Source organism: Brassica rapa, unplaced genomic scaffold, assembly GCF_000309985.2.
Source record: "Brassica rapa cultivar Chiifu-401-42 unplaced genomic scaffold, CAAS_Brap_v3.01 Scaffold0156, whole genome shotgun sequence".
Classification (NCBI taxonomy): Eukaryota; Viridiplantae; Streptophyta; class Magnoliopsida; order Brassicales; family Brassicaceae; genus Brassica; species Brassica rapa.
In genome coordinates, this window is record NW_022610100.1 from 32,501 (window position 1) to 47,500 (window position 15,000).

A 15,000-nucleotide genomic window follows, 5' to 3' on the forward strand; every position below is an offset into this window, starting at 1 on the left:
CCTTTATTGATAATAATTAAAAATAGCATCCGTATCGTATTATTTCAACTTCCCGAGTGGGAAGAGGATTTAAAGGAGTGGAAACGTGAAATGCATGTTAAATGTACTTATAATGGGGTTCAACTATCCGAAACAGAATTTCCACGAAACTGGTTAACGGATGGTATTCAGATAAAAATCCTATTTCCGTTTTATCTTAAACCTTGGCATAAATATAAATTTCAATCATCTCAGAAGGCTCGACTAAAAAAAACAAAAGGAGAAAAAAATGATTTTCGTTTTTTAACAGTTTGGGGGCTGGAAACTGACCTACCTTTTGGTTCTACCAAACCAAAGCCTTCTTTTTTTAAACCTATTTTTAAAGAATTAAAAAAAAGAATCAAAAAATCCAAAACGAAGTCTTTTCCGGTTTTAAGGATTTTCAAAGAAAGAGCAACAATTTTCCTAAAAGTCCAAAAAGAAATTAAAAACTGGATTATAAAAAACTTGCTTTTTCTAAAAGAAAAAAAAAAAAACCTTTCAAAACGAAATAGAATTCCATTAGTTGGCCCGAGAGAAATATATGAATTAAATGAAACTAAAAAAGATTCAATAATGAGTAATCAGATGATTCATGAACTATCTGTTCAAAAAAAATCGACGGAGTGGCCAAATTCTTCACTCAGCGAAAACAAAATAAAAAATGTGATTGATAAAATAAAGACAATCAGAAATCAAACGAAAAAAATTTCAAAAGAAAAAGAAAAACTAACTAATAGTTGTAACAAACTGTGTTATGATTCTAAAATAATTGAGTCATCAAAAAAAAGTTGGCAGACATTAAAAAAAAAAAAAACTCGATTAATTCGTAAATCTTTTTTTTTTTTTAAATTTTGCGTTGAACAACTGTCTATTTCTATTTTTCTAGGTATTATTAATATTCCAAGAATTACTACACAACTTTTTGTTGATTCAACAAAAAAAATTCTTGATGTATATATTTACAAGAATGAGGAAAATGGAGAAAAAAAAATAAAAAAAAATACCATTTATTTTATTTCGACTATAAAAAATTTCATATCAAAAAAAAATTTTTTTAGTTATGACTTATGCTCTTTATCACAAGCATATGTATTTTACAAATTATCACAAATTCAAGTTAGTAACTTTTCTAAATTAAAGTCTTTTTTTGAATATAACATATACATAACATCCTTTTTTGTTAAGAATCAAATAAAAGATTTTTTTCAAGAACAAGGAATCTTTCATTATGAATGGAAAGATAAAACCCTTTTAAATTCCGAAATAAATCAATGGAAAAACTGGTTACGAAGTCATTCTCAATATAATTTACCTCAGATTGCATGGGCTAGATTAGTAACCCAAAAATGGAAAAAAAAAATAAACCAAGACTCTCTAGTTCTAAATCCAAGTTTAAACAAAGTGGATTCATACGAAAAAAAAATTTTTGATAATTACAAAAAACAAAATTTTTGTGAGGCTAACTTATTTTTCAATCCAAAACATAAACAGAATTTCAAAAAGGATTCTATATATAATCTTTTTTGCTACAAATCTATTCATTCTACAGAAAAATTTTTTGATATGTCTACAGGCCTAGAAAATTTTTTAATCTCTTGTTTTCTAGAAAAATATAATATTCGGAGTATAGGGGAAATTTTGCATAGAAAATATTTGGATTGGAGAATTCTCAACTTTTGGTTTAGAAAAAAAGTAAATATTGAGCTTGATACTAGGAGTAAAAAAGAATATATTAAGACTAAAGTTAAGAATTATAAAAGAATTTATAAAATAACTAAGACGAGTCTTGCCAATCAAAAAATAAATTTTTTTGATTGGATGGGAATGAATGAAGAAATACTCAATCCTCGTATAACAAATTTTGACTTTTTTTTCTTTCCAGAATTTTTATTATTTTCTAGTACATATAAAATGAAACCGTGGGTCATACCAATTAAATTACTTCTTTTCAATTTTAATGAAACAAAAAATGTGAATAAACAGATCACCCTAAAGAAAAAAGGTTTTATACCATCAAACGAAAAAAAATTCCTTCGGTTTTTTAATCTAAATAAAGAAGAAAACGAATCAGCAGGTCAAGAAGAGTTTGAATCAGATAAAGAAACAAAAATAAATACGGAATCAGCTCTATCAAAGCAAGAAAAAAATATTGAAGAAAATTATACAGAATCGAAGATAAAAAAACGTAAAAATAAAAAACAACCAAAAAGCAATACCGAAGCGGAACTTGACTTATTTCTCAAAAGGTATTCGCGTTTTCAATTGCGATGGAATTGTTTTTTTAATCAAAAAATCCTCAATAATGTAAAAGCATACTGTTTCTTGGTTAGACTAAAAAATCCAACCGAGATAACGATATCTTGTATTGAAAGAGGAGAGATGAGCTTAGATATTCTAATGATTGAGAAGAATTTAACTTTTTCAAAATTAATGAAAAAAGGAATATTGATTGTTGAACCTGTTCGTTTGTCTGTAAAAAACGACGGCCAACTTATTATATATAGAACCATCGGGATTTCATTGGTTCATAAAAATAAACAAAAAATAAGTAAAAGATCAAAAAAAAAAAGCTATATTTATAAAAAAAAAAGTTTAAATTTCTTTGTCCCTGAAACTATTCTATCCCCTAAACGACGTAAAGAATTTCGAGTTCTAATTTGTTTCAATTTAAAAAAAAAAAATGCAAGGGATAGAAATTCAAAATTTGATACAAATATTCAAAACTTGACCACAGTTTTGAATAAAAAGAAAGATCTTGATAAGGATAAAAAAAACCTAATTAAATTAAAATCCTTTCTTTGGCCCAATTTTCGATTAGAAGATTTAGCTTGTATGAATCGCTATTGGTTTAATACGACTAATGGAAATAATTTCAGTATGATAAGAATACACATGTATACGCGATTTCAAATGCATTAATGGTAGATCCTTTTTACTATATTTTGACTATATATATAGATAGTATTAAGTTACGGTATATGAAAACAATTGGATGCACAAATGTGAGGGATTTTTTTTAATTCAATCTTTATACATGAGATTCATTGAATTAATGACATAGATACCACTCAGAGCGAACTCATAAATAAATTTTTAAAATCCTCCTTTTTTAGATCGAAATTTAAACTTTTTTTTTTATAAAATTAAGAATTAAGAAGTTGATAATTAAATTCGGATCCTTGTACAAAAAAACTACCATTATTATTACTGATCAGTAAAATTCATATCTTTCAATTCATATTAAAAAGGGAAGGATTTCTTTTTATGATAAAAAATACATTCATTTCATTTCAAGAAAAAAAAGAAGAAAGCAAGGGATCTGTTGAATTTCAAGTAGTCAGTTTCACTAATAAGATACGAAGACTTACTTCACATTTGGAATTGCACAGAAAAGATTATTTATCTCAGAGAGGTCTACGAAAAATTCTGGGAAAACGTCAACGACTGCTGGCTTATTTGTCAAAAAAAAATAGAGTACGTTATAAAGAATTAATTAATCAGTTGAATATTCGGGAATTAAAAACTCGTTAAATTCCAAAATTGTGAATTAGTTAATTTTTTAGATCTTGAATTTTTGAATAAACTTCTTTTTCAGCAATCTAATTCATACCAGAACGAATCAAGGAAAAACTTATGAAGAGACCAGTTACAGGAAAAGATCTTATGATAGTCAATATGGGACCTCACCACCCATCCATGCACGGTGTTCTTCGCTTAATTGTTACTCTAGACGGTGAGGATGTTGTTGATTGTGAACCCATATTGGGTTATTTACACAGAGGAATGGAAAAAATTGCAGAAAACCGAGCAATTATACAATATTTACCTTATGTAACGCGGTGGGATTATTTAGCTACTATGTTTACAGAAGCAATAACAGTAAACGGACCCGAACAATTAGGAAATATTCAAGTTCCTAAAAGAGCCAGCTATATCAGAGTAATTATGCTAGAATTGAGTCGTATAGCTTCTCATCTGTTATGGCTTGGCCCTTTTATGGCAGATATTGGGGCACAGACTCCCTTTTTCTATATTTTCAGAGAACGAGAATTTGTATATGATCTATTCGAAGCTGCCACCGGTATGAGAATGATGCATAATTTTTTTCGTATTGGAGGAATAGCGGCGGATTTACCTTATGGTTGGATAGATAAATGCTTGGATTTTTGTGATTATTTTTTAACAGAGGTTGTTGAATATCAAAAACTTATTACACGAAATCCTATTTTTTTAGAACGAGTTGAAGGCGTTGGGATTATTGGTGGGGAAGAAGCAATAAATTGGGGTTTATCCGGACCAATGTTACGCGCATCCGGAATACCATGGGATCTTCGTAAAGTTGATCGTTATGAGTCTTACGATGAATTTGAATGGGAAATTCAGTGGCAAAAACAAGGAGATTCATTAGCTCGTTATTTAGTACGACTTAGCGAAATGACAGAATCCATCAAAATTATTCAACAGGCTCTGGAAGGACTTCCGGGGGGTCCCTATGAAAATTTAGAAAGCAGAGGCTTTGATAAAAAAAGGAATCCAGAGTGGAATGATTTTGAATATCGATTCATTAGTAAAAAACCTTCCCCTACTTTTGAATTATCGAAACAAGAACTTTACGTAAGAGTTGAAGCTCCAAAAGGGGAATTGGGAATTTTTCTCATAGGAGATCAAAGTGGTTTTCCTTGGAGATGGAAAATCCGACCGCCGGGTTTTATTAATTTGCAAATTCTTCCTGAACTAGTTAAAAGAATGAAATTGGCTGATATTATGACGATACTCGGTAGCATAGATATAATTATGGGAGAAGTTGATCGTTAAAATGATAATTTATGCAACAGAAGTACAAACTATAAATTCTTTTCTTAGATTGGAATCTTTAAAAGAGGTCTATGGACTCATATGGATATTTGTCCCTATATTTTCTCTTGTATTGGGAATCATAACTGGTGTACTAGTAATTGTGTGGTTAGAAAGAGAAATATCTGCAGGGATACAACAACGTATTGGACCTGAATACGCCGGCCCGTTAGGAATTCTTCAAGCTTTAGCCGACGGGACAAAACTACTTTTCAAAGAAGATCTTCGTCCATCTAGAGGAAATACTCCTTTATTTAGTATTGGACCATCTATAGCAGTTATCTCTATTTTACTAAGTTATTCAGTAATTCCTTTTAGCAATCACCTTGTTTTAGCGGATCTCAATATCGGTATTTTTTTATGGATTGCCATCTCAAGTGTTGCTCCGATCGGACTTCTTATGTCAGGATATGGATCAAATAATAAATATTCTTTTTTAGGTGGTCTGCGAGCTGCTGCTCAAGCGATTAGTTATGAAATACCATTAACTCTATGTGTTTTATCAATATCTCTACGTGCGATTCGTTGAAACAGAAAGGTTTATTCCGTTTCTTCTAGATAAAAAAAATGAAAAAAAAAAACGGAATATATATATTTATCTTTCGGGTTTATCTTAATAAAAGGAATTTGATAGTTATATATGAGTGAAAAAAAACTGCTCAGAAATTAGCAGTAAAAAGAAAAATTAAGTCTCATTTCCTATGTACAAAGGTTAAATGGAAATAAACGTAAGCGTAAGAATCGCTTTACCCCAAGGTTGGTTGATTAGTCAGCCGGGCTTGAAGCGGGTTAAAAAAAATATTAACCGTATGACGTTTTCACTATCAGTTATATAAATTACTATACATATACATATATTACAAAGTGATCGGCAATTAGGTAAAAACGCGTGGATGGTTAGAAACACCAAAATACACAAAGAATTTGTAATAGAGATTAACCAAATTGAAAAGGATATTTATGCATAACATAAGATAACAAAAAAAGAAGGTTAATTGGGGCTTGAAATTTGTAGAAATTATCAGGCAGTACTCCCCAAGATTCCGATTCAGAGTATGCTCCCATCCACCGATAAATGTAATGACTATCAGAAACGAAATAATCCTTTATTTTTTTTTTAAGTCCACCTACTTTTTTTCTAAAAAAGAAAGAAGAATAGGAACGAAACAAGTATATTTTTTTTGATAGATTTCGAAAATAAAATAGAATTTCTATCATGAATAAGAAACTAATAGGATGTTTAATTCTTTTTCGTAATTGAAAAACACGACGGGCTTAAAAACCTAGGTTTATTTTTACAAGGGGTGCTTTATTAAAGGATTAAGTTATTACTCAACAAATAGAAATTAAAATTTGTAAAGGATGAGATGAATTCCGAAGCGCGTTTTTTAGTTTTAGAATTTGAGCAGACAGAATTCCATTGGTATAATTCGGGACCCCAGATATATTTCTATTTAATCCATTTTAGAACACATCATATCCATCTAAATAATACTAATCTGGTCCTTATATTTATTTACGGCCCCCGAGGAGCCGTATGAGGCGAAAACCTCATGTACGGTTTTGTAATAGCGGTGAGAATAGTAATGTTATCACCGACTAGGATTATCTAACAGTTTAAGTACAGTTGATATAGTTGAGGCACAATCAAAATATGGTTTTTGGGGATGGAATTTGTGGCGTCAACCTATAGGTTTTATCATTTTTCTAATTTCTTCCCTAGCAGAATGCGAGAGGTTACCTTTTGATTTACCAGAAGCGGAAGAAGAATTAATAGCAGGTTATCAAACTGAATATTCCGGTATCAAATTTGGTTTATTTTATGTTGCTTCTTATCTAAATCTATTAATTTCCTCATTATTTGTAACAGTTCTATACTTAGGCGGTTGGAATATTTCTATTCCGTATATATCTATGCTGGAGCTATTTGAAAAGGATCAAATTTTTGGAACAACAATTGGTATCTTTATTACATTAGCTAAAACTTATTTGTTCTTGTTCATTTCTATCGCAACCAGATGGACTTTACCTAGGCTAAGAATGGATCAACTATTAAATCTTGGATGGAAATTTCTTTTACCGATTTCCCTTGGTAATCTATTATTAACAACTTCTTTCCAACTCTTTTCACTCTAAATTGAAAATCAATCCAAGATATTCATTACTTGTTTTAAACAAGAGAAAGAAACAAAGATCAAATTATTCATAGATAATTACAATATGCTTCCTATGATAACCGGGTTCATGAATTATGGTCAACAAACCCTACGAGCTGCAAGGTATATTGGTCAGGGTTTCATGATTACCTTATCCCACACAAATCGTTTACCTGTAACTATTCAATATCCCTATGAAAAATTAATAACATCAGAACGTTTCCGCGGTCGAATCCATTTCGAATTTGATAAATGCATTGCTTGTGAAGTATGTGTTCGAGTATGTCCTATAGATCTGCCGGTTGTTGATTGGAAATTGGAAACCAATATTCGAAAAAAACGATTGCTTAATTACAGTATTGATTTTGGAATTTGTATATTTTGTGGTAATTGTGTTGAGTATTGTCCAACAAATTGTTTGTCAATGACTGAAGAATATGAATTTTCAACTTATGATCGTCACGAGTTGAATTATAATCAAATCGCTTTGGGGCGTTTACCAATGTCAGTAATTGACGATTATACTATTCGAACAATTTTGAATTCACCTCAAACAAAAAATGGGTAAACCCATTAATTTTATTAAAAAAAGAATGCAAAACTGTTGAATTATATTATATAAAGAATTTAATTAAAAACTTGTATTTATAGAATAATATTAAGTATTAAGGCTCATCCTTTTAATATAATATTTTCGTAATTATTATCTTGCTTGAAATAGATAGGTTGAAAATATTAGAATAAAAAAGCGAAACTGTCTAATAATTGTATCTACATCAATTAATATTCATTAGATTCTAATTTCACTCTATTAAAAACATATTAAAAAAAAATTCCCCGGTTAAATTAATAAGGTCATGAAAAGGATTTCTATTTTTTCTTTTTTTAATAATATAATGGATTTGCCTGGACCAATACATGATTTTCTTTTAGTTTTTCTGGGATCTGGTCTTCTAGTAGGAGGTCTGGGAGTGGTATTACTTCCTAACCCAATATTTTCAGCCTTTTCCTTAGGATTTGTTCTTGTTTGTATATCTTTATTGTATATTCTAGCAAATTCCCATTTTGTAGCTGCTGCACAACTCCTTATTTACGTGGGAGCCATAAATGTTTTAATCATATTTGCTGTGATGTTCATGAATGATTCCGAATATTCCATAGATTTCAATCTGTGGACTGTTGGGAATGGGATTACTTCAGTGGTTTGTACAACTATTCTTTTTTCATTAATTTCTACTATTCTCGATACGTCATGGTACGGGGTTATTTGGACTACAAGATTAAACCAGATTTTAGAACAAGATTTAATAAGTAATAGTCAACAAATAGGAATTCATTTATCAACAGATTTTTTTCTTCCATTTGAACTCATTTCAATAATTCTTTTAGTTGCTTTGATAGGTGCAATTTCTGTGGCTCGTCAATAAAAAAGGTTCCAATTAGTAAAGACCAAAGAAAACTTTGTGTTTGTGTATGTTATGATATTTTTTTCCGTTCATTCAATTTGATTTGATTGAATACTATTTCATTTTTTAAATATAAATTTTTATATTATATATATATTTGAAATTTTTTCCCTAATATCTAATATAGTTTTTATTCGTACTTTGTTGTTATATTCTAGTTGATTGAATCCGGTGAATTGTTTTTATTATTCATATTGATAATGAATCAAAATTGATAAGGAGTTGCTCAATGATACTCGAACATGTACTTGTTTTGAGTGCCTATTTATTTTTGATTGGTCTTTATGGATTGATCACGAGTCGAAATATGGTTAGGGCTCTTATGTGCCTTGAACTTATACTCAATGCAGTTAATATGAATCTCGTAACATTTGCTGATTTTTTTGATAATTCCCAACTAAAAGGGGATATTTTCTGCATTTTTGTTATAGCAATTGCAGCCGCTGAAGCAGCTATTGGATTAGCTATAGTCTCGTCAATTTATCGTAACAGAAAATCAACTCGCATCAACCAATCGACCTTATTAAATAAGTAGCATAAATCAAAAAATTATAGGTTTAAATTTGCATATATGATAGGTTATGACTTACTAGATTAAATTTGTGAAAATTTAAGAAATCAAAGTATTTTAGCCCCATTTTTTACCAATTGAGCCAGAATTCATTAAAAAATTCTATTAAAAGAAATCATTGCTTCATCTAGTATTTTAATTTAATATATCATTTAGTTATAAGTTTACTAGATTGAAAATTTATGACATTAAAAAAACTATAGATCCTATGTCACATTCAGTAAAAATTTATGATACCTGTATAGGATGTACTCAGTGTGTCCGAGCATGTCCTACAGACGTATTAGAAATGATACCTTGGGATGGATGTAAAGCTAAGCAAATAGCTTCTGCCCCAAGAACCGAGGATTGTGTTGGTTGTAAGAGATGTGAATCTGCCTGTCCAACGGATTTTTTGAGCGTTCGAGTTTATTTATGGCATGAAACAACTCGAAGCATGGGTCTAGCTTATTAATACGTTACCGAAAACCTGATTTGAATAAATTTGGAATACATTTTATTTTTTTTTATTGACAAGTACTCGTACTCAAAAAAGTTCAATTATATTTTTTTATTTATATATTTTTTTGAGTACGCGTTCTTTGGACCTGGTGTATCTTGTCTTTACCACGAATGATTTTCCTTGGTTAACAATAATTGTTGTTTTTCCAATATCTGCCGGTTCATTAATGTTATTTCTCCCGCATAGGGGAAATAAAGTTAATAAGTGGTATACTATATGCATTTGTATCTTAGAACTTCTTCTAACGACTTACGCTTTTTGTTATAATTTTAAACTGGACGATCCATTAATTCAACTGTCCGAAGATTATAAATGGATCAATCTTTTTGATTTTTATTGGAGACTGGGAATAGATGGACTTTCTATAGGAACGATTTTACTGACCGGATTTATTACTACTTTAGCTACTTTAGCGGCTTTTCCAGTTACTCGGGATTCCCGATTATTCTATTTCCTGATGTTAGCAATGTACAGCGGCCAAATAGGATCGTTTTCTTCTCGGGATATTTTACTTTTTTTCATCATGTGGGAATTAGAATTAATTCCCGTTTATCTCCTTTTATCCATGTGGGGTGGAAAGAAACGTTTGTATTCAGCTACAAAATTTATTTTATACACTGCAGGAAGTTCTATTTTTTTATTAATAGGAGTTTTAGGTATAAGTTTATATGGTTCGAACGAACCAACATTAAATTTAGAACTATTAGGGAATCAAGCCTATCCGGTCACACTCGAAATACTCTTTTATATTGGATTTCTTATTGCTTTTGCCGTCAAATCACCGATTATACCTTTACATACTTGGTTACCTGACACCCACGGCGAGGCACATTACAGTACCTGTATGCTTCTCGCTGGAATCTTATTAAAAATGGGAGCATATGGATTGGTTCGAATCAATATGGAATTATTACCTCACGCTCATTCTATGTTTTCTCCTTGGTTGATGGTAGTCGGTACAATCCAAATAATTTATGCAGCTTCAACATCTCCCGGTCAACGTAATTTAAAAAAGAGAATAGCCTATTCTTCTGTATCTCATATGGGTTTTATAATTATAGGTATTGGTTCTATAACGGATCCTGGGCTTAATGGAGCTATTTTACAAATAATCTCTCATGGATTTATTGGCGCTGCACTTTTTTTCTTGGCAGGAACTAGTTATGATAGAATCCGGCTTGTTTATCTTGATGAAATGGGTGGAATGGCTATCTCCATTCCAAAGATATTTACAATGTTCACTATCTTATCGATGGCTTCCCTTGCATTACCGGGCATGAGTGGTTTTGTTGCAGAATTAATCGTTTTTTTTGGAATAATTACCAGCCAAAAATATTTCTTAATTTCAAAAATTTTAATTATTTTTGTAATGGCAATTGGAATGATATTAACTCCTATATATTTATTATCTATGTCACGTCAAATGTTCTATGGATACAAGTTAATTAATGCCAAAAACTTTTCTTTTTTTGATTCTGGACCCCGAGAGTTATTTCTTTCAATCTCTATTCTTCTACCCATAATTGGTATTGGGATTTATCCTGATTTTGTGCTCTCATTAGCAAGTGACAAGGTCGAATCCATTTTATCTAATTATTTTTATGGATAGTTTTCAGGAAATAAAAAAAAACATTAAATTGAATTATAATAAGAAGTCTTTGCTTTTTGTATTGTGAGAACCTTTTGAATCATTGTACTACTTGATTCAAAAGGTTCTTGATGATTTACTACTAAAACTAAATTAGATTTCTTAACTTATATGAAGTTATATATAGATGCTATTTTTTTTATTTGGATTCTTTTCTTTTTTTGTTAATGTTTTAGTTAATTCGATGTAAATGAACCATAACTATGTAAACCTATTCCTAAAAGATTGACGCCAAAATAGCATATCCAAATTAAAAGAAAACCTAGCGAAGCCACAATTGCAGAATTTATACCTCGAGCATTCCTATTTGTTTTAATATGTAAATAAATTGCGAAGATGGTCCAAGTAATAAATGCCCAGGTTTCTTTCGGATCCCAATTCCAATATGAACCCCATGTTTCATTAGCCCATACAGCTCCTGAAAGAATGCCGACGGTTAAAAAGATAAATCCGAGACTAATAATACGAAAACTCCAATAATCTAATTGTTCAATCAATTGATATCTATAATAATTTCTAGAAAAACTAAAATTAATATTTTGTTGTATTAAAATAGAATTTCTTTCATTTATGTAGTAAAGTACATCAAAAGAAAATAATTCATTTAATAACATTTTATTTTTCATATTATTTTTCCAAAAAGTAGATCCGACCTTGCGAAATGTAATGACTAGAAGAGCTATTGATAATAATGATCCGCATAACAGAGCGCCATAGCCTAATATCATCATACTTACGTGCATCATTAACCACTGGGACTGGAGAGCTGGTACTAATATTGCAGACTGAGGCATGTTGTTTAAAAGACCTGAAGTAGCAAAACCCTGAATAAAAATAGCACTTGGCGCAGTTATTGCGTTTAAGTGATTTTTTTTATTTTTATTAAAATAGGAAACTATATGAATAATTGCAAAAGCCCATGAAAGAAAAATTAATGATTCATATAAATTGCTTAATGGAAAATGTCCTGAATAAATCCAACGCGTAAATAATAATCCTGTTATACCAAAAAACGTAATTACGATTCCTTTATCTGATGAATCAAAAAATCCTATGATTTCATCTAAATTAACTAATAAAGTTAAAAAATAAATTAGTAGTACAATTGAAACGACCGAAAAAGATATATGAGTTAATATATGCTCTAAAATTGAAAAAATCATAAAAAATTTGTTAAAAATTAATAAATTAATACTAGGTTTTACCCGATTTTAGAAAACAAGTCGGGTATTAATTTGATTATAAAACTTATAATATCTCTTTTATAAGATCTTATGCCGCTACTCGGACTCGAACCGAGATGCTCTAGCACTGCTTCCTAAGAGCAGCGTGTCTACCAATTTCACCATAGCGGCAACTTGTTCAAAATAATACTAACAAGTTTTTACTCAATCGTCGAGATTCAAATTTTAAATAAAGAAGCTAATTTAATGGAATTTAAAATTGATTTTATTACTAAAAAAATGCTTTTTCTAAAAATTAAAACTTCTCCAAAATCCTTAGAAATTTTAACTAAAATTTGCCTAAGTTGCTCAAGAAAAATGAAAAACAACAATTGTCAAAATATCTATTTTCATGCATCTTTTTATATTGTACAAACATAATATTTTTTGATCGCTTAAAAAAAATATCATATATTATTACTTATTAGTATCTAATATTCACTTAATTGTGGATAGATACTTTTATAACTTTGATTCCAAGTAAAGAATATAAGAATTAAGAGAAATAATAATTCCTAAAGGTATAAAGTGAAAAATTTTTGACTTATTTGACTTAAATTAATTTAAAGAACCTGTTGATTTCGCTAAAAGATCTTGTATTTCCTAGTTAAGAGGAAATACAAGATCTTTATTTATTTTTTTTATTGATGGGGAAAGTAATAACCCCCCCTTTTTTTTACAAAATCAATAGGAATCTTTCGTATATTTCGTATATATATTATCTTTTTTTTTTTTATTTTGGTTCCTATAGATTTTTTTAATTTATATGTATTCTACAAAATTGGTTTTTACGTTAGGCTAATTCTAATGATTCTAGTGTTTTTTATTTATTTTGTTGTACAAAAAAACTTTTTGAATTACCTGTAGAAAGCGATTTCCCTAAGGAAAAAGCTTTCAACGATGTCCAATATCCCTTCCTTTTCCAAATTTTTTTACGAATACGCTTTTTCGAGATAGAAGTACGTTTTTTTGGAACTGCCATTCAAAAATGAAAAAAGTTTTTCAGTGGTATAATTGGATGTCAAAGACATTTATTATTCTATTCTTTCGTACTCCATATTGAGTAAATTTTTTCTTTCAAATTTTATTATATATTATTTTTCAAACAAAACAGACATTCAAAAGTTTAAAACCCAACTATTTTTTCCCTTTTTCTTGAAAAATTTTTTGTATTTAACGTTTTAAATCCGTATGAGAGTGCTCATTTAATTAATCTATACTGATAGATTTAGATTATATTAGAAAAAAATTTTATTAACTTTCTTCACTTCATATGTAAAAAAAAATATCGATTATAATAATATTTCTTGAAAAAAAAGCTCACTTAGTGTACTGGAAGACAATCACTAAATTCCATAATTCAATAATAATTCTAAATAATCAAACCCAAATAACTTTTTTTTATACTTAATATTAAGTATTTTTTTGTCGTGTAAATCTTTGTTCTATTCTTAATATATGTATATAAATTATTGTAATACGGAATTAGAATTCACTTTTTCTGTATCTGCATAAAATCAAAATTTTTTTTAGTAGTAAAAAAAAAAAGACAAATCGTTTTTTTTACAGTAACTTAGTAATATTAGTTAATAACTTCTAATTTTTTGATTTGAATATATTTCTTTTCAAAGGTTTATGAAGGATTATACTAATTCGAAAAAATTTCTATTTAAGTTTGAAAAAATGCGCTTTTTTATTATCCCCTTTGAAAAAATATATATATATATACAAACCAGTGAATAAGAAATAATAAATTTAAGAATAAAATAAAAAGGGTTTTTTATTTTATGGAACATACATATCAATATTCATGGATCATCCCTTTCATTCCACTTCCAGTACCTATTTTACTCGGAGCTGGACTTCTACTTTTTCCGACAGCAACAAAAAACCTTCGACGTATGTGGACGTTTCTGAGTATTTTTTTGTTAAGTATAGTTATGATCTTTTCGCTCTATCTATCTATTCAACAAATTTTTCTAAGTTGCATTCATCAAAATGTATGGTCTTGGACCATAAATAATGAATTTTCTTTTGAGTTCGGTTACTTTATTGATCCACTTACTTCTATTATGTCAATATTAATTACAACTGTTGGAATTTTGGTTCTGATTTATAGTGATAATTATATGTCTCATGATCAAGGATATCTGAGGTTTTTTGCTTATATGGGTTTTTTTAATACTTCAATGTTAGGATTAGTTACTAGTTCTAATTTGATCCAAGTTTATTTTTTTTGGGAATTAGTTGGAATGTGTTCGTATTTATTAATAGGTTTTTGGTTCACACGACCTATTGCAGCGAATGCCTGTCAAAAAGCTTTTGTAACCAATCGTGTAGGGGATTTTGGTTTATTATTAGGAATTTTAGGTCTTTATTGGATAGCTGGCAGTTTCGAATTTCAAGATTTGTTCGAAATATTCAATAATTTAATATTAAATAATAGAATAAATCTCTTATTCCTTACTTTGTGTGCATTTCTATTATTTGTGGGTCCTATTGCTAAATCTGCACAATTTCCTCTTCATGTATGGTTGCCGGATGCCATGGAGGGCCCTA

General features: G+C 29.3%; 2 protein-coding genes and 1 non-coding gene across 3 annotated transcripts in view; 2 read left to right on the forward strand and 1 right to left on the reverse strand.

The window, feature by feature from the left end:
• Window positions 1–2,940, forward strand: part of LOC117129784 (protein TIC 214) — a 5,426-nt gene extending 2,486 nt beyond the window's left edge. The window contains exon 1 of the mRNA XM_033283036.1: window positions 1–2,940. This exon is cut by the window's left edge and continues 2,486 nt beyond it. Within this exon, the coding sequence (XP_033138927.1) occupies window positions 1–2,940 (2,940 nt within the window).
• Window positions 2,941–4,837: 1,897 nt separating this feature from the next.
• On the forward strand, window positions 4,838–7,011 carry LOC117129791 (NAD(P)H-quinone oxidoreductase subunit 1, chloroplastic). The gene is made up of 2 exons (XM_033283041.1): window positions 4,838–5,390; window positions 6,479–7,011. Exons 1-2 carry the CDS (start codon window positions 4,838–4,840, stop codon window positions 7,009–7,011), a joined length of 1,086 nt encoding a protein of 361 aa, XP_033138932.1.
• A 5,482-nt stretch (window positions 7,012–12,493) lies between these two features.
• On the reverse strand, window positions 12,494–12,573 carry TRNAL-UAG. The gene has a single exon. It is a non-coding gene; the product is annotated as a tRNA-Leu (tRNA).
• Window positions 12,574–15,000: the final 2,427 nt, after the last annotated feature.